Source organism: Geotrypetes seraphini, chromosome 1, assembly GCF_902459505.1.
Source record: "Geotrypetes seraphini chromosome 1, aGeoSer1.1, whole genome shotgun sequence".
Lineage (NCBI taxonomy): Eukaryota > Metazoa > Chordata > Amphibia > Gymnophiona > Dermophiidae > Geotrypetes > Geotrypetes seraphini.
Genome location: NC_047084.1, coordinates 119,576,976 through 119,596,388, shown reverse-complemented (window position 1 = coordinate 119,596,388; position 19,413 = coordinate 119,576,976). Strand labels below are relative to the sequence as shown.

The window sequence follows — 19,413 nt, the reverse complement described above, 5'->3', positions numbered from 1 at the left end:
ATAGAATCTTTCAATAACCTTCCCTTATATAAAAAGTAATGCAATCCCACCCACCCGGGATGTATATATTCAAAGGTCTAGAATTAAGATAGAAATAGCCCCCCCTCTCCCCCTCCCCTGGATGTTGAAGACAAAAGACAACTATAATGAAGTAATAAAAGACGTCAACTGCCTCAAACCAGTTTAAACAAATTGCTATGCCCCAATATACCTATAGCTTGAGCATACTTTTTAATAAATTGCTACATATAGAGGGTCATTTTAAATATGGCGTCTAAATCTGAGTTTAGACATTTTCAAATGGACGCCCAAAATTCAGGTAGAGAAAAGGTCACTTTCAAAACCGCAAAATGTCTATGGGCTCCTTTTACTAAGGAGATTAACACGCACTAATCCCGTGTTACGTGGCTAGAACTAACGCCATCAAAGGAACGCCCCCCATCTGCCTGCACGGATCGCTCTATAGCAATCACCGCGCATGCGCAGACCATCTGTACTTTTAATCTTTTTATTTATATATATTTATTGAATTTTTTCAATATAATCAAGCATAACTTGTACAGAAAGGAAATTCAGCAAAAGAATTAATAATTAAACATAATACTTAATTCAAACATCAAATATAAGCTAAATCTCTATTCAAGTCCACAAATAGGATCCAAGGTGGATGGTGGGCAAGTAATACTGAGAAAAATTAAATTAAGTAAATTATTACTAGTAGACTGAAAATACACCTTTCCTTAATCTAAGCACTCATGTTCCACCTTTCTCCAAACTTGAAGTTGATAGAAAGGTTGTCAGTTGAGATGGCTCAAAGAAGACAAATTTATGTGAACGGTAGTTAATTACACATTTACATGGATGTCGCAAGTAAAATGTAGCCCCTAGAGCCATAACACCAGGTTTTCTTAGCAAAAATTCACGTATCCTCCGCTGGGTCAAATCTGGGAACATCTGTATTTTACAACCTAAAAATTATTTTTGTTTATTCTTAAAGAAAAGTCTCAGCAACCAGTTTTTATCTGGCGCGAGCGCTACTGTTATAAGTAAAGTTGCTGGTTCCGCCAATTCTTTATCCGATGTTTCCAGAATATTAGATAAATTCATAGAGTCCTGTCCCATATTCTGTTGTTGTTGTTGCTGTTGCAATTTCTTATTTGGAAGGTAATAAACTTTTGTAAATGGTGGTAATGTTTCTTCAGAAAGCTCCAATATTTCCATCATATAACGCTTAAGCATTTCTCTAGGGGCTATCATAGGCACCTTAGGAAAATTAATCAGCGTAAGATTGTTATTCCGGGAAAAATTTTCCATTACCTCCATTTTCCTTCTTAAATCAGTATTATTTTTAATTAGTGTCTCAATAGTTTGTTTAGAAACCTTTATATCTTGAAATACATTCTGTATTGAGGTCTTAGAGTCCTCAATTTCTTTTTTCAAATCTTTAATATCAATCTTATGTTTGTTAAATTTATTTTCAAATTGTTGTAACTGTGGACTTATAGACTTTGCCAAGTTAGCCACTAAATCCCACAAAGAGTCCATTGTTACCTCCTGGGGCTTCTCTATTTGAAGATAGTGTAACTTAGGTTGATTTAGTTCACCCACTGGCAAACTGTCTCTTCCAACGTCCTGTTCGGTTCCTACTTCCCCCTCCGCTTCCTCCTCAGTCTCCGCATTCGGGCTTCCCTGCAGCAGCAAGGGCCCCAGCAACACAGTTCCCCCTTTGATCCCCTGAGCCTCCGGGAGGAGGTGAACTCCAACTTCCGACGAGAGGAAATGCAACTTTGGATCTAATCCTAAATGGGCTAATGGGACCTGCAAAGGAAGTGGAAGTAGTGGGACCGTTGGGAAATAGCGATCATAATATGATCAAGTTCAAGGTTGAAGTAGGAATACCGAACGGAAAGAGAACCATAGCGACAACTTTCAACTTCAGGAAAGGAAACTATGAAGCAATGAGGGAAATGGTAAGGAAGAAAATTAGGAACACTTCCAAGAAATGGCAAACGGTAGAACATGCCTGGTCTTTTTTCAAGGACACGGTGAGCGAGGCGCAAAATCTGTACATCCCCAGATTCAGAAAGGGGTGCAAAAAGAGTCGAACAAAAGACCCGGTATGGATGACTAAAATAGTGAAGGAAGCGATAGCCAATAAGAAAAATTCATTCAGGAAATGGAAGAAGGACAAAACTGAGGAGAACTGGAAAGAGCATAGGAAGTATCAAAAAGAATGTCACAGTGTGGTTCGAAAAGCCAAAAGAGAGTACGAAGAGAGGCTAGCCAGGGAGGCACAAAATTTCAAACCGTTCTTCAGATATGTTAAAGGGAAACAGCCAGCTAGGGAGGAGGTGGGACCGCTGGACGAAGAAGACAGGAAGGGAGCGGTGAAGGAGGAGAAAGAAGTCGCGGAAAGACTTAACATGTTCTTTTCGTCTGTATTTACAAACGAAGACACAACCAACATACCGGAACCTGAGCAAATCTTCAATGGAAATCAAGCAGAAAAATTAACATCCGTGGAAGTGACCCTTGATGATGTACACAGGCAGATAGAAAAACTTAAAACTGACAAATCCCCTGGTCCGGATGAAATCCATCCAAGGGTTTTGAAAGAATTAAAGGAGGAGATAGCTGAACTACTGCATCAAATTTGCAACCTATCCTTGAAAACAGGCATGATCCCGGAGGATTGGAAGATAGCCAACGTCACGCCCATCTTTAAAAAGGGATCAAGAGGTGACCCGGGAAACTACAGACCGGTGAGTCTGACCTCGGTTCCGGGGAAAATGACGGAAGCACTGATAAAAGAAAACATCGATGAACATTTGGATAGAAACGAACTTCTGAAAACAAGCCAACATGGTTTCTGCAGGGGGAGATCGTGCCTAACTAACTTATTGCACTTCTTCGAAGGAATTAACAAAAGGATGGACAGGGGAGACCCCATAGACATCATATACCTTGATTTCCAAAAAGCCTTTGACAAGGTGCCTCACGAACGTCTACTCCGGAAACTGAAGAATCATGGGGTGGATGGAGACGTACATAGATGGATCAGAAACTGGTTGGCAGGTAGGAAACAGAGGGTAGGAGTGAAGGGCCACTACTCGGACTGGATGAGGGTCACGAGTGGTGTTCCGCAGGGCTCGGTGCTCGGGCCGCTGCTATTTAATATATTCATAAATGATCTAGAAACAGGGACGAAGTGTGAGATAATAAAATTTGCGGACGATACAAAAATATTTAGTGGAGCTGGAACTAAAGAGGAATGCGAAGAATTGCAAAGGGACTTGAACAAACTGGGGGAATGGGCGGCGAGATGGCAGATGAAGTTCAACGTTGAGAAATGTAAAGTATTGCATGTGGGAAGCAGAAACCCAAGGTACAACTATACGATGGGAGGGATGTTATTGAATGAGAGTACCCAAGAAAGGGACTTGGGGGTAATGGTGGACATGACAATGAAGCCGGCGGCACAGTGCGCAGCGGCCGCTAAGAAAGCAAATAGAATGCTAGGTATAATCAAGAAGGGTATTACAACCAGGACGAAAGAAGTTATCCTGCCGTTGTATCGGGCGATGGTGCGCCCGCATCTGGAATACTGCGTCCAATATTGGTTGCCGTACCTTAAGAAGGATATGGCGTTACTCGAGAGGGTTCAGAGGAGAGCGACACGTCTGATAAAAGGGATGGAAAACCTTTCATACGCTGAGAGATTGGAGAAACTGGGTCTCTTTTCCCTGGAGAAGAGGAGACTTAGAGGGGATATGATAGAGACTTATAAGATCATGAAGGGCATAGAGAGAGTAGAGAGGGACAGATTCTTCAAACTTTCTAAAAATAAAAGAACAAGAGGGCACTCGGAAAAGTTGAAAGGGGACAGATTCAAAACGAATGCTAGGAAGTTCTTCTTTACCCAACGAGTACTACTGGAATGCGCTTCCAGAGGGCGTAATAGGGCAGAGTACAGTACTGGGGTTTAAGAAAGGATTGGACAATTTCCTGCTGGAAAAGGGGATAGAAGGGTATAAATAGAGGATTACTGCACAGGTCCTGGACCTGTTGTGCCGCCGCGTGAGCGGACTTCTGGGCATGATGGACCTCAGGTCTGACCCAGGAGAGGCATTGCTTATGTTCTTATGTTCTCTCCCCAGGCATTCCAGCTTGTCTTATCTTTCCCCTTTCATCCAGTGTGTCTGATCCCTCCCCCTTTATATCTACAGTTTGTCTCCTCTCACCTTATATGGAATATAAGATTTATTATAAAAATTAAATTTAATGTATTGAATTATTTATAGTATATTTTTTTATATATAATATCATTATCCATAAATAAAATGCTCAGATTTTTAAAATTTTTTATTCATCATTTAATATTTAAAAATTTTCTATTTAATATTTAGTAATTGAATTATTTAAACAATTATGATTGGTGAGGTATCAATTTAATTTTTATGTATAATTTGTATGTATAATTTGTATGTATAATTTGTATGTATTATTTAAGTAATAGTAGGTTAGTATGATTAGAGGTATCAATTAAATGTCTATTTAATATTGAGTAATTGAATTATTTAAATAATTGTGATTGGAGAAGTATCAATTTAATCAATTTAATTAATTTTTATGTATATTTTCATGTATTATTTAAGTAATATTAGGTTGGTATGAATTATCTAATGCAGATTATAATTTATAATATAATATTATGTCTAGTTTGAAGGTATTTATTGGGTCATGATAAATGTATATAATAAATTTATACAATTATGTAAAACAATAATCATGCAAAAGAGTAACTCATCAATAGAATATTTACTATTTATTTATATATAGATGAAATATGTATATTACATATGGTCTCTATCTAGTTATAAGGTTAAAACACAGTAATTTTCAGGATATTATGGTATAACAATTTGTTTTAAATTTATTCCTTATTGTAATTTGTACATTTTAGTGCTCCCTGCTGGAACCCTTGAAAAAGCCATTGCTGGTGAAACGAGTCCCGTCGGGCAGTATTGCTTGGAGCAAGAATGTTTATATGAATGAAGAAATTTTCAATAAAGAAATGAGAAGAATGATACAAGTTGGTCTGTTCTTCCATTGTATACCTTTTCCTGCTGAGTGAGGATTTGTTTGATTGGAAGCATCCTTCTCCCCCCTCTGTCTTCCACATGTGCTTTCAGTGTCCTTCTCTCCCCTCTGTCTTCCCCATGTCCTTTCAGTGTCCTTCTCCCCCTTCTGTCTTCCCCATGTCCTTTCAGCGTCCTTCTCCCTCTTTGTCTTCCCCATGGCCTTTCCTTCTCCACACACCCCGTCTTCCCCATGTCCTTTCAGCGTCCTTCTCCCCCCCCCCCGTCTTCCCCATGCGCTTTCAGCGTCCTTCTCCCCCCTCTTCCCCATGCCCTGTCAGCGTCCTTCTTCCCCTTCTGTCTTCCACAAGTGCTTTCAGTGTCCTTCCCCCCCATCTTCCCCATGGCCTTTCAACGTCCTTCTCCACCCCTTTGTCTTCCCCAGTGCTTTCAGCGTCCTTCTCCCCCCTCCTTCTCTCCCGCCCCGGGTGCAGCACAGCCATCCAGGTCCCCTTACTTTTGTGGCGCTTCCCCGACCGACCGACCAACAACAGCCCCGGTCTGACAAACCTCCCTGCTCTTAACCGCGAATCTAAATTTCCTTCTTACAGCTGCTGTAAGAAGGTAATTTAGATTCGCGGTTAAGGGCAGGGAGGTTTGTCGGACCGGGGCTGTTGTCGGTCGGTCAGGGAAGCGCCACAAAAGTAAGGGGACCTGGCCGGCTGTGCTGCAGCGGAGCGAACCGCCCCCCTCCCTTGGTAGCCACTCGAGCCGCGAGTCTACTCTCCTTCTCCTTACCTGCCCTGCCTGCAGCACAGAGCCGAACGGAAGTCTTCCCGACGTCAGCGCTGACATCGAAAAGACTTCCGTTCGGCTCTGTGCTGCAAGCAGAGCAGGTAGGGAGAAAAGCTGCGCGACTTAGTACATCCAGCCCCGCAGGAACCCCGCGACCCTCGGAGGCGTCCCCACGGGATTCCCGTGACCCTAGGGGGCATCCCCACGGGATCCCCGTTACTCGAAGGGAAAACCCACGGGATTCCCGTCGTCCCCGTTCCCGTGCAGCTCTCTAGTCTACATGTGCCATCATTTTATTTTTTATACTCATTTCTACCATTTTGCCCGGCACTGAAGTGAGGCTTACCGGTCTGTAATTTCCCGGAACTCCTCTGGAGCCCTTTTAAAAAAATCGGTGTAACATGAAGCTTTACTGCTTTGTCGCCTTCTTATCACCTACCCATATCTCTCTGTTTCTCACCTTCCCAGCCTTCTTTGTGTTTCACCTTCCCTCCCTCCTCCTGTGAGACTATCATTGGAATGCTTTCATGTTTCACTTATATATGCTGGTATTTGCCAACATTTGCTTATTTCTGATCTGAAGAAGAAGGGTTCCCTTCAAAACTAATCACACATTAGTCCAATAAAAAAAGGTATAACTTTTATTTCTTTTGTTTTATTTCTCTATATTATCTTCAAAGTTGGACTAACATCGGGTACATCATTTCGTATGAAGATGATGGAACTATATCTGCACGTACCTGGATATTTTATAGAACACATATGTACAACACAACTCTATCTTAGTTCCACCCAAACTATATTTGCAAGAACACCGACATGAGAGGAATATAAATATGCATGATCTTACTGGGATATACAGCTTTATAAGAGCCCTTTGCGGTGTGCGAAAAAAGATGTACAAAATTCCCTCTAAAGTTTCTATCTTATTTTTTAAAGTACAGCAGGACTACACTTGAAGTTCCTGATACTAAACCTTTCAGTGGCTGAATGTATCGTATATATGATTCTGTCAGTGTTTGGGAACTCAGGATATATTCTGTATAAAACTTTTTTGCTACTGACAAAGATAGAAGACGACCAGGCCTTACCTTCAGGGCATCCGGCTCAGCGAAGTAAGTGGTCCCTCCAAAAATCATGGGTAGCCAGAGATCATAGGCTTGGGCTGCAATGTGACTTAATGGTAGGTAACTGACCACCACTTCATCTTCTCCTAAATCCTGCATATTTCCAGCTGTCCTCAATGTCCAGGTCACCTGGTGCCCCCCACCCCCCAAAAAAAGAAGAAGAAAGAAGTCACATCCCTTCAAGCAGTTCCAGAAACCCTCATTACAGAATATAGAACATTTTCCAGAATGAAACCCATCCCCAGCAACGATGGCACCAATTACCAGAACTGAGTCCACACCCTCACACCAAGAAAAAGCACTGGTGGCTGTCCATGTGGATCAGTCGCAAGTGCTATGCATTTCCATGTGGAAAGTCTCCAGTTTCATTCTCAGATTAGGTTCTCTGTGCCTGGGATGAGCCAGAGTTTGGCAGGCTGTGGAGGCAACACATACAACTCGAGGAGGAGGAGGAGGAATGGTGGCTAGATCAATTAAAACAGAGTGCGTCTGAATATAGGTTTATGGATTCACATAGTATCAAGTTTATTAACAAAATTTGATTAATCGCCTATTATAATCACTAAGCGATGTACATAACAAAATATAATAAATTAAAAAAGAGGTTCACAATTTAATAACAAACAATTAACTTAAACAAACATATAGCTGGGAAGGAAAGGATAAAAGTTACAATTATCATTTGGGGTAGAATAGTGGAAATAACAATAGGTAAAGGGACGTAAAAAACTCAGCAATTATAAACAAGCAATGTTTTAAACGTTAAAGGCATCTCTAAATAAATAAGATTTTAAAGATTTTTTGAATACTAAAATATCTTTTTCTTTACGAATATATTGGGGAAGGGCATTCCACCATAGGGGACCTGTCACAGAAAAAATGTCAGCCCTTCTTGTACCAATGATTTTCAGGGAAGGAACTGAGAGAAGATTTTGGTTGGTGGAGCGAAGTGAGCGTTGTGTATTATAAGGTATCAAGAGTCTGGATATGAATTGGGGTTCGTCACAGGCTAAAGTTTTAAAGATGAGTAGCATTATTTTAAATGTGATTCTATGACCAATAGGTAGCCAATGAGAATCTATTAACAGTGGAGAAACATGATCGTATTTCTTTGCGTTGTATATTAACTTTATTGCGGTGTTTTGAATCAATTGTAATCTCCTTTTTTCTTTCAATGATATGTTAAGAAAGAGGGCATTACAATAATCAAGTTTCGAAATTACTAATGAATGGATTAATATTGTAATGGATTTAGGGGTCAGAAATTTGGATATTGATCTAACATAGTAACATAGTAAATGACAGCAGATAAAGACCCGAATGGTCCATCCAGTCTGCCCAAACATACACTCTCTATAATTTAATGATTTAATTTAAATTGTTCTTTTTCTTAGATATTTCTGGGCCAAAAGCCCAGAGCTCTGCCAGGTATTGTACTTCTACTGGAGTCTCCGTCGATGCTCACTCCAGCCCATCTAAACCATCCTAGCCCATCCTCAACTGATTGGCCATATATGTGACACAGACCGTGCAAGTCTGCCCACTACTAGCCTTAGTTCTTCAATATATGCCATTATTTTCTGATTTGAGATCCTCTGTGTTCATCCCACGCTTTTTTGAACTCTGTCACTGTTTTCCTCTCCATCACCTCTCTTGGGAGCGCATTCCAGGCATCATCCACCCTCTCTGTAAAAAGGATTTCTTAACATTACTCTTGAGTCTACCACCCCTCAACCTCAAATTATGTCCTCCTGGTTCTGCTTCTGACTGAGCTGGAAGATAAAGAAGAGGGAAATTACTGGGTCAAAAAAGGTGGTAACAATCATTGGAGCAGAAGCTGATCCACTGGGCAAATCCCTTTGCAGGTATCATGCAGGGAAGGGAGAATGGAGAAGTTCTTAGCACCGGATGAGATGTTTCATCTTTTCCCAATGTGTTGCTTTCACCAATTTCTTCAGACCATCGTCATCAGAGTGGATATTGTGATAGAGGTTGTTTGTCTCCGGTCATAAGTTACAAGGGTTCCTAATGAAGGGGACACCACCCCGAAACTGAGCTCTGTTGAACCATAGAAGCATGAAGGTAACAGATCAACAACTCTGCTAATGTATGGGTTTCCGATATGCCATCCACGGAGGAGCGAATTGGACTTTCTGAGATAAGTACAAATTCTGTGCGGCCCTTTACAGCATTAATATATTGGGCGCTAAAAACATATCAATATATTGATTTGTTGATTCAGTTTATATTACTTCACTTTAATGGCCAACATGTATCCCTACGATGGTGTGTAACCAAGGACTGAGATAACGGTTTCTATAACGTTTAAGCCTCTGAGCACGGACTTCTGCCCGTTGCTTTCATAGCTTTCATTAACACACTGAGGGCACAAATTTACTCTAAAAATGTAATGGTTTGGTCCCCAATATACTAACCCTGATTATGTTGGAGATTTTTTCATGTTGAAGTATTGATGTGTCTCCTATTTGGGTTTTGATCCATCTGACTATAAAGCATGATGGAGCAAATAAAACAGAGGAAGCGGACACGTCAGAGACCAGATGAGGGACTGTTTGTCAGTCGGCACTGATATAAAATAAACACAATTAATGAACACTGTTTTTACTCCTGAAAACACCTCTATCAACATCTGTTGAAGGCATTTGGGAATGAGGGGAGAGGGCAGAAAACTCCAACCACTCTTTTCTTTTGAACATTACCAGCAGAAAAGGTGGCTGCAAATCTCTGCAGATAACTTTTACACAGGAAACACAGAAACAACCTGTCAGCATCCTTACAAAGTTCTCAGCAGCGCAGAGAACTTTGATTATCATCCCTTTCATACTGTTTATGAAAATCTAAAGATGAATGCCCGCTGAATATACTTCATGGTGCTCATAATCAAAAGAAAAATACACTTCTCCCTCCGTATTCGCGGTTTCAGCATTTCGATTATTCACGTTTTTTAGTGTGCTGGCTTCTCCCACCAAATTACATCAGCTTGCATAGAGAAATCGCTGATTCCCAGCACTTTCTTTGCCCTGTTTTGCCTCTCCTTCAGGAAAAGGACAGGTCTCTCACCATGTTATTTGTGGTTTCACCATATTCACGATGGTTTTTAATGGAAAACAGCAAATAACATATGAAAAAGTTATTTGCGTTTTTTTCTGTATTTGCGGTTCTGTTAATCCCGTATCACAGCGAATATGGAGGGAGAAGTGTACATCTAGAAACCTGCCTAGGTCGGCACTTGGACGACCTATAAGACAAGTCATCCATGTGCTGATAATCAAAATGGGGTTTCAGATGTATCCAGAGATAGGCCTCTGAATCCCACTGTGCGCCCAGAGCTGAAAGGGGCGTTTTTGAAGGAGTGATTAGGGTGGGATGTCGTCCAACCTAGACTTAGTCGGACTGCAGGGATAATCTAAAGTTTGACGAGACTGCCTGGACGGAACTTACACATTGTGACTTAGGCGATCTAAAAACAGGACTAAGTGCCCAGAAGGTATCCAAAGTGACCAGATAGCCACTGCAGAAACAAAGTACAGACCCCACACACTCCCCCAGTGATCATTGACCCCCCTTATACTGCCATAAAAATCAGAATAAAAATGTACATATCTGCCTCCAGAACATGAAAGCCTAGTAAAGCTGCACAGAGGTGGCTTAAGTAGCTTGGGGGGGGGGGGGGGGGCTAGTGAACCATAGAGAGGAGGACCCAGGCCCATAAGACACTCTAACCACTGCATTTATGATGGAAAATGTGAGTCCACCAAAACACTTCTCTACTGCCATATAGACATAAGGGCTATTGGGGTGGTAGGCAGGTAGTATAGTAGATTTTGGGGGCTCACCATAAATTATAAGGGGTATATAATGAGATGAATGTCTGGCACCCTTTATGTGAAGTTCAAAGCAGTGCCCTCTAAGTTTCCAAGTTTATTAGTTTTTAATATCCCGACCATCAAACAAATGTCTGGCCGGTTAACAATAAAATTTAAAAGGAAGATTAAAAATAGTAAAAAGTGAGTAGAAATATCTAAGTTGAACATAAATGACAAAGACTAGACGAACTGGAAAGTGAGGATAATAGGGGAGGAGGGGAAAATAGTTACATTATTTAGATGAAAAGGAGAAAGTGGGGTAGGGATAGAACGTAGGGGTAAGGGCACGTTGTACTAGCAAATATTTGCTTAAAAAAAGAAGGAAGAAATAAAAGAGGAAGAAAGGAAGAGGGTGAAAAAAAAAGAGAAAAAGAAAAAGAGGAAGAAAGATGAGGATCTAGGTTAGATTGAATGCATCCTGAAATAAGAAAGTCTTTCGGTTAGTCTTGAATTTGGCTAATTGTTGTTCGTCACGGAGGTATTGTGACAGAGAGTTCCATAGTGTAGGGGCGGTTACTGCAAAGTTTGTTTTACGGGTATAGTAGAAGTCTTTTAGGGAAGGGATGAAGAGAAGTTTTTGATCAGATGATCTTAAAGTTCGAGGGGAACATTGAGGTATAAGGAGTTTGTCAAGGAACGATGGTTGGTGAGAAAGTTTTATTTTAAAAGAAAGTAAGATGATTTTATAGGTGATGCGATGGGTGATAGGGAGCCAGTGAGCTTCTTTTAGAAGCGGAGTAACATGGTCGAATCTACCTTTTTTGTAGATAAGTTTTATTGCAGTGTTTTGTATTAATTGGAGACGTTGTAGTTCTTTTTGGGGAAGGTCGTTGAGAAGAGAAGGTGTCCCACTGCTCTGTTGGCATGTCTATGTTGCCAATCCTTTACAATGCCGACCCCTCCTACATCCAAATGGTTTGTGTTTGGATGTTTTGGTCTTGGACTTTTCTGTGGTCGAAAATGAGGTATAAATTTAGGCGTCCTAAGGTTGGATGTCCTTTGCATGTCTTGTCGGCCACGACGTCCAAGTAGGTGATGTTTTGGGGCATCTAGCAGTTTGCCTTGCGGGAAATGTCCTTTTCAAACATGGCCCTCTGCGTGTTTGCTGGCACTTTTTCTGGCTCCGTGTGTTCCAGGCTGTCTGCGAATGGTTTCAGCATTTGGTTCTAGGTTTATTATTGGCAGCGTAGATTAACCTTTTGCTGAACGTTTGTTTGGAAACTTAGACCTTCTGGCACCAGAATCTTCCAGAGATTTGGTGAAGGTTCTGGAAGGGGATGGAAGTGGAGTTTAACCCTTTATTTGGCCTTGTTGCTCAGAAGCAACGTGTGTCTTCTATGGCTCTTATGGGAGATCTGTATCTCCAAATGTCTCCAAATACTTGGCACAGTTGCTCTCGTTCAACATCAAATTACCTAAAACAGCTGTTTCACCATCTGCCAGTTAAAGAGTTAATGTTTAAGGGATGTTCTTGGTGGCAGCAGTGAACTCTGCCAAAGTAATTTAAGCTCCTGCTTTGCCCACCAAAATTCCTTGATCTTTTCCTGCCTCTGACCATTAATCTTATTTTGAGAGCCCCTTTTTATTTTCCTGCCAAGCTTGAACCATTATTCTGAGTTGAAAGGATCAGTCTGCCTAAACCCCCACAGGAAGACATCACAGGCACTTGTATTGACCAGGATTCAGGATTTCTGGGACTAAAACCAGAACCAGAACTGGAAAAGTTGCTGCCTTTCATTATGTGGTGTTATGGGGAACTACTGTACCCCAGTAAAATCTAGGTGTAGAACAGGCGTAGGAAACTTCGGTCCTCGAGAGCCGTAATCCAGTTGGGTTTTCAGGATTTCCCCAATGCATATGCATTGAAAGCAGTGCATGCAAATAGATCTCATGCATATTCATTGGGGAAATCCTGAAAACCCAACTGGAATACGGCTCTCGAGGACCGGAGTTCCCTACCCCTGGTGTAGAGAGAGAGAGTGAGAGAGAGAGAGAGATCAGTTGAAACTGTGCATGCTACAACATTTTACCCTCTGAAAAGATGTGTTTACATTTCAGGCAGAGAGAGATATCATTATCACTTAACACCAGATCCTGAGCTAGCTGCAGAGGGTATTAAAATCAAACGGCAGGAAAGTGTTGACAAACTGGTTGTTTTCCATCAAGGTACTGATAATAGAACCTTAACATCTGTTATCTGGGAATAGTACAGTAACATCACTAAATGTATTTTTCTGTACAGGTGAGAAGAAGCAGAGAGAATGAGGGACATAAGTTGACCACCTGTATATGAAATAATGGCTATGCTGGAGTTAAAGTTTGGTGTTAATTCAACTTGACAGCTGGTGTGAACTAAGTTCTTCACAGCACATAAGGGTGTAGTACTTGCTTCAGCCTTGCTCTGGTTCCAAACCAACAAATATTGCTTAACCCTCTAAGCCAGGCATCATCTAGGCAGCCAAATAGGCCCTGGTTTTCTCATACACCCTCAGTGTTACGAAATACTTTTATACTCACATTGTCATGGCTGAGCATCACCCCTTTGGGGTTCCCTGTGGTCCCCGAGGTATAGAGCATGGTGCAGCACTGGTTGGCTTTCTGGGAGGCAATTATTTCATCCAGCTGCGAATCCGGAACATCTGAGCCCAGTTGCATGAACTCCTTCCACTTCACACAAAGGAAAAGAGACCATTAGAAGTCCATACACAGAATACAAGGCAGTCAACCCAAGATGCATAAACTCCTTCCACATACACACAGAAAAAGAACAAAAGAATAGCCATACTGGGTCAGACAAGAAGGGAGACTTTTTGGCCAGTCCTGGTTTTAAAATTACATCCCAAAGCAGTGTAGTATTTGCAGTCCATGATTCTATCCATTGAAATCAGTGCAGCAGATCCCATAATGCACCAGGTTGAGGTTGGCAGACATCCAGGGCTGGCCAAGAAGTCTCCCTCCTGAAATAAGTAACATGGTCACCCTTCAGAAACAAAGAAAAATCCAACAAGTCTGCAGTGAGCAGGTAAAACCAAAAAAACAAGACTACAGAAAACAATGGACAAGTTACAGGAATTGGACCGTTTCAGAGAAACACTCCTTCTTCAGGGGTCATAAGAACATAAGAAGTTGCCTCCACTGGGTCAGACCAGAGGTCCATCGCGCTCAGCGGTCCGCTCCCGCGGCGGTCCATCAGGTCTATGACCTGTGAAGTGGTCCCTGACTATTCCTATAACCTATCTCTACTTCTATCTGTACCCCTCAATCCCCTTATCCTTTAGGAACCTATCTAAACCTTCCTTGAACCCCTGTAGCGTGCTCTGGCCTATCACAATCTCCAGAAGCGCGTTCCATGTGTCCACCACCCTCTGAGTAAAGAAGAACTTCCTAGCGTTTGTTCTAAACCTGTCCCCTTTCAATTTCTCCAAGTGCCCCCTTGTACTTGTGGTTCCCCACAGTCTGAAGAATCTGTCCCTGTCTACCTTTTCTATGCCCTTCAGGATTTTGAAGGATTCATGTCCCCTCTAAGTCTCCGCTTTTCCAGGGAGAATAGCCCCAGCTTTTCCAACCTGTCAGCTTATGAAAAGTTTTCCATACCTCTTATCAGTTTAGTCGCTCTTCTCTGGACTCCCTCAAATAATGCCATGTCCTTCATGAGGTAAGGTGACCAGTACTGGACACAGTACTCCAGATGCGGGTGCACCATTGCACGATACAGTGACATGATGACTTCCTTCGTCCTGGTCGCGATACCCTTTTTGATGATACCCAACATTCTGTTCGCTTTCTCCAAGTTGTCCTATGCTTCACTAGTTGAGAACCAAAATGTTGCATAAAATCTGTAAATGCCCTGAAGGAGTGTTTCTCTGAGACACGGACCGTGTTGGGTCCAGTTCCCATGCACACGTGAACCTTTTTTGGGACAATATTTTACTGATTTTTAATAAAGTTCCTGTAACTTGTCCATTGTTTTCTGTAGTCTTGTTTTTTTGTTTTTTAATTTGGCCACCCTACCAATGTTACATTTAGCCCAGTATCCTGTTTCCAATGGTGGCCAATCCAGGTCACAATACCTGGCAGAAAATCAAATAGTAGCAACATTCCTTCCACAATGCCTGTTTCAATAGCAGACCATGGACTTTTCCTCCAGGAACTTGTCCAAACCTTTCTTAAACCCAGCTATGCTAACCACTGTAACCATCTCCTCTGACAATGAGTTCAGAACTTAACTATTCTTTGAGTACAAAAATATTTCTCCTATTTGTTTTAAAAGTATTCCCATGTAATTTTATTGAATGTCTGCCTGGTTTTTCTACTTTTTGAAAGGGTGAAAAATCAATTCACTTCTCTCCATTCTCCAACACTCAGGATTTTGTAGACCTCAATCATATTCCCTCTCAGCCGTCTGCTAAAGAGCCCAAACCTTTTTAGTCTTTCCTCATACGAGAGGAGTTCCATCCCCTTTATCATCTTGGTTGCTCTTCTTTGAACCTTTTCTAGTTCCGCTATATCTTTTTTGAGATAAGGTGACCACAATTGAATGCAATACTCAGGGTGAGGTTGCACCATAGAAATTCAAGGTGATTTCATAGCTTTCTTTTTCTTCTGGAGTGTTGTTGTTTTTTTTTTTTGCTTCATCACTAATTACAATTTTGATGTCATTCCATAACTCTTCAGGCTATCTCCTGTTATCAAGAAAGGCAAATCTGTTGTCTAGTTTTATCCAATAGTCTGATGGAATATTTTCAATGTCGTACTTTGGGAGGTCTCTAATGATCTTCTTCTTGCGAAGATTTACTTTGATCTTGCATGTCAAAAGCTTATGTCTCTTCCACAATCAGCTCCTGGTTTAGCCCTTGCAGCCAAAGAGCAGATTTCCATCTCTTTCCTATGCAAATGTAGTCAATTTGACTTCGATACATGCCATTTGGACAGGTCCATGTGTTCTGGCGACATTTGTGGTTTTGGAAATGTGTATTCATGATTGACTGTTCATTTTGCGTAACTGTTTCATTTCTTTCTCCTCTGCCATGCTTTCCAACCACTGCATCTTCAGGTGTACTTCCTACTTTTGCATTGAAATCCCCGTAATGATCAGTATATCTTGTTCAACGTTTTGAAGTTGTTTGTAGAACAACTCTAAATCCTCATCTTCTGCATCTGTCGTTGGAGCATATACTTGGATCAAGGTGACATTGATTGACTTTCCCTGTAGACTCTGTCTCTGATAACATTGTATTTTAGTACTGTCTTTGAAAGCTTATTGTTGAGGATGAATGCCAAACCATTTTTCCTGTGCATTTCATGACAAGAGTAGCAAATCCAGTGCTTGTTTGATTGAAAATAGCCCTATCTTGTCCATTTGAGTTCACTGATCCCTATCAAATTGATTTTGTTTTTTTTTTCCATTTGATCTTTAACAATTTCTAATTTTCCTTGATTCATGCTTCGTACCTTCTGTGTTCCTATGTTTAGAATATCTTTACAGCTTCTGATCTCCCTTTTCTGTCCAGCAACATCAGCATCAGGATGTCCTGGCGGCTTCACAAACATTGAGCGTACTCCGAGCGATGATCACAGCGAGTACCTTCCGACCTAAGGAACCATCTTCCAGTACTATATGTCAATTCTTTATGTCTCATCATCATCAAGTAGATTGCCGGGCCTTTCTTCTGAGCAGTATAAATTCAATGTTGTCGCATCAAACGCGATTCTCCGCCTCCAACACTGCCCATCTGCTGCTGCTGAAGCCCGTCCTCCTTGGGAGGCCTTGCTGGTAGTTAAACTACCGACGGCATAGCTTTCAGTTTCTCAGATGCACGCAAGCCCCAGTGGCACGGCAAGTCCATGTACCATGATGCGAGGCCTATTTCTTACAGAGCTGAATTTAAAGTGTTGACGTTTGTCTTTAAAACACTGAATAATGCGGTCCAGTCTCCACTTGCTTCTACTATGAAAACTTATAAACTTTCACATTCTTTAAGATCCAAGAATAAACATCTCTTGGAAGTTCCACGTTTTCGATCTGTGAGTCTATTAGATATTTGTGCTACCACCTTTCAAATTGTGGGACCTAAGTTATGGAACAATTTACCTTTGGAACTATGTAAAAGAGAGGTGCTTCTCTCTCTTAGAAAGCCGTTTTTAAAGCTTTTGGTGAAGCAGAAGGTTTTACAGAAATATAGGATGAGGGGCTGAAATATGGCAAATATGGAGGCATCGCTGTTTTTCATTATTTAACATTTTTGTTTTGTTGTATATGGTGAATTGTTTTAAGATTATGTACAGTATGTTACTTTTTTGTAATCTGCCGAGAACATAGGACTGAAGGAGCTCTGGAACAGACGTCTATTTTATGCTGTGCTCAAAAGCGCCCCCACCCCATTTGTCTACAGTATTTCTGTCTACTTAGGCTTGCTGTGTCTGGTAGCTCAGTTTTGTAATATTATATTACTAATCCATCACTGCCATCTAGTGACCAAAGTGGAAATTGAAATTTAGTAAAGATTTAATGTGGATTTTTGTGAAGGAAAATAGGATTGTTGAAATTCATTACATGGAAGTTATGCTTACCTATGTTACAACTGTAGGAGCTGTTAATAATAGGTTAGAAATAGGTTGAATATTCGTTATAATAATGCTAGTTTTCTAGGCATTCAGACTGCTGGGAGCTCTTCACACAAACATTTTACCTGTGAATATGCGTTCGTTTAAAACCAGGACATTGAGGGAGCTCAGAGAGGTTCAACAAATTTTTGCAATGGGAGTGGTTCCTGGGGTTTGGGAGAAGAGAGGATGCGGTTCCTATTCACAAAAGTGGTCGCAGAGATGAAGAGGGAAGCTCCAGACCGGTAAGCCTCACTTCGGTTATTGGAAAAATAATGGAAGCATTACTGAAAGAAAGGATAGTGAAATTCCTAGAATCTAATGGGTTGCAGAGGCAACATGGTTTTACTATAGGTAAATCATGCCAAACAAATCTGATTGAATTTTTTGATGACCACAGAATTGGATCAAAGATATATGCTAGATGTAATATACTTAGATTTCAGCAAAGCCTTTGATACAGGTCCTCATAGAAGGCTCTTGAATAAACTTTACAGGCTGAAGTTAGGACCCAAAGTTGTGAACTGTATTAGAAACTAGTTCACGGACAGACGACAGATGGTGGTGGTTAATGAAATTTGTTCGGAAGAAGGAAAGGTGAGTAGTGGAGTCCCTCAAGGTTCGGTGTTACTCTCTTGAAAAAAACTGTCCACTTGCAGCAGTATTCTTGACTAATGCCCCAACCATCTGCTTGCAGAAGCCCCTGACCACATCATAGAATGGCTGACAAATCTTTATCACAGCCAACTACCATCTCACATGTGACAAATTGTTCTCATGCTGATCCACAAAACCTTGAACGTAGACCTCTCTAGCCCCTCAAATTACAGACCCATGGCTAGAATCCCAATACTAGTCAAACTTCTCAAAATACACATCTGCAACCAACTCTCCGCTTACATTGAAGAACACTCTTGCTTCCATCCCAGTCAATTTGGATTCCACTCAAATCATAGCACACAGGTCCACCAAAATCAAGCAATACTTGAACATTGGCCGCCTTTGACTTGGTCGACCACCAACTATTACTAGTCAAATTCAATGAAATAGGCATTGTAGGAACCGTCCTACAAAACAGACAATATCTTTTCTAAAAAGATGAAGCGTTTTCAAAAACCTAGCAAGTGTTCTGTGGCATACCGCAAGGATCACTGTTATCACCGATGATCTATATAACTTTTTTATGAGCTCACTAGACCATATCATATTCTACAACAATGAATGAGAATTCTCATAAACAGAAGACATTCTTCTACTCATCCCAATTAATCGTGATTCTAATGACGCAACGCTGATACAGTGTTCCCCTGGTCATTCACGGTTCGCGGTCCCGACCATTCACGATATTCTCCAACCTGGACTTCCTGTGCTAAAGTCAGGCTTCACCAATCAGGAGCTGCATGTTAAAGCAACTCCTGATTGGTGAAGCCTCACTTTAGTGCAGGAAAAGGCAGTCGGAGCATACTGCGAGTGGTTTCCTTCACTCGCCAGCGCTCCGGCTGCCCTCTCCTGCCTCTCCAGTTGCCCTCTCTTGTCTCCCCAGGTGAAAAACCGTATTCGTGGTTTTTCGATATTTGCACAGAACCCCCGTGAATATCGGGGGAGTACTGTAATACCAAATGGAATGTACAAAATACAGACCTGGACCGCATTCAACAAACTCAGACTAAATGCGGAAAAAAACAAAATTCTATGGTTTCATAATGCTATACATACAGTTCCTCCCGCTGTAACTCTAACCTCAGGATCCACACTGGATATCAACAAAGTTCTTGGAGTCATACTCAACTTCACCCTATCATACGAATCTCAAGTATCCAACCTAAGGAAAAAAACCTTCTACAATTTGAGAAGACTAAGACTTATGAGATCCTTTTTTCAAGAGCACCACTTTGCCGTACTAACGCAAATGCTTATACTGTC

The 19,413-nt window shown here is 41.3% G+C and overlaps 1 protein-coding gene across 1 annotated transcript in view; it reads right to left on the bottom strand.

The window, feature by feature from the left end:
• Nucleotides 1-19,413, bottom strand: part of LOC117366698 (long-chain-fatty-acid--CoA ligase ACSBG2-like) — a 69,606-nt gene that overhangs the window by 17,029 nt on the left and 33,164 nt on the right. The window contains exons 7-8 of the mRNA XM_033958419.1: nucleotides 13,405-13,554; nucleotides 6,965-7,129 (exon numbers count right to left, since the gene is read on the bottom strand). Of these exons, the coding sequence (XP_033814310.1) occupies nucleotides 6,965-7,129; nucleotides 13,405-13,554 (315 nt within the window). The remainder of the gene's footprint in view (nucleotides 1-6,964; nucleotides 7,130-13,404; nucleotides 13,555-19,413) is intronic.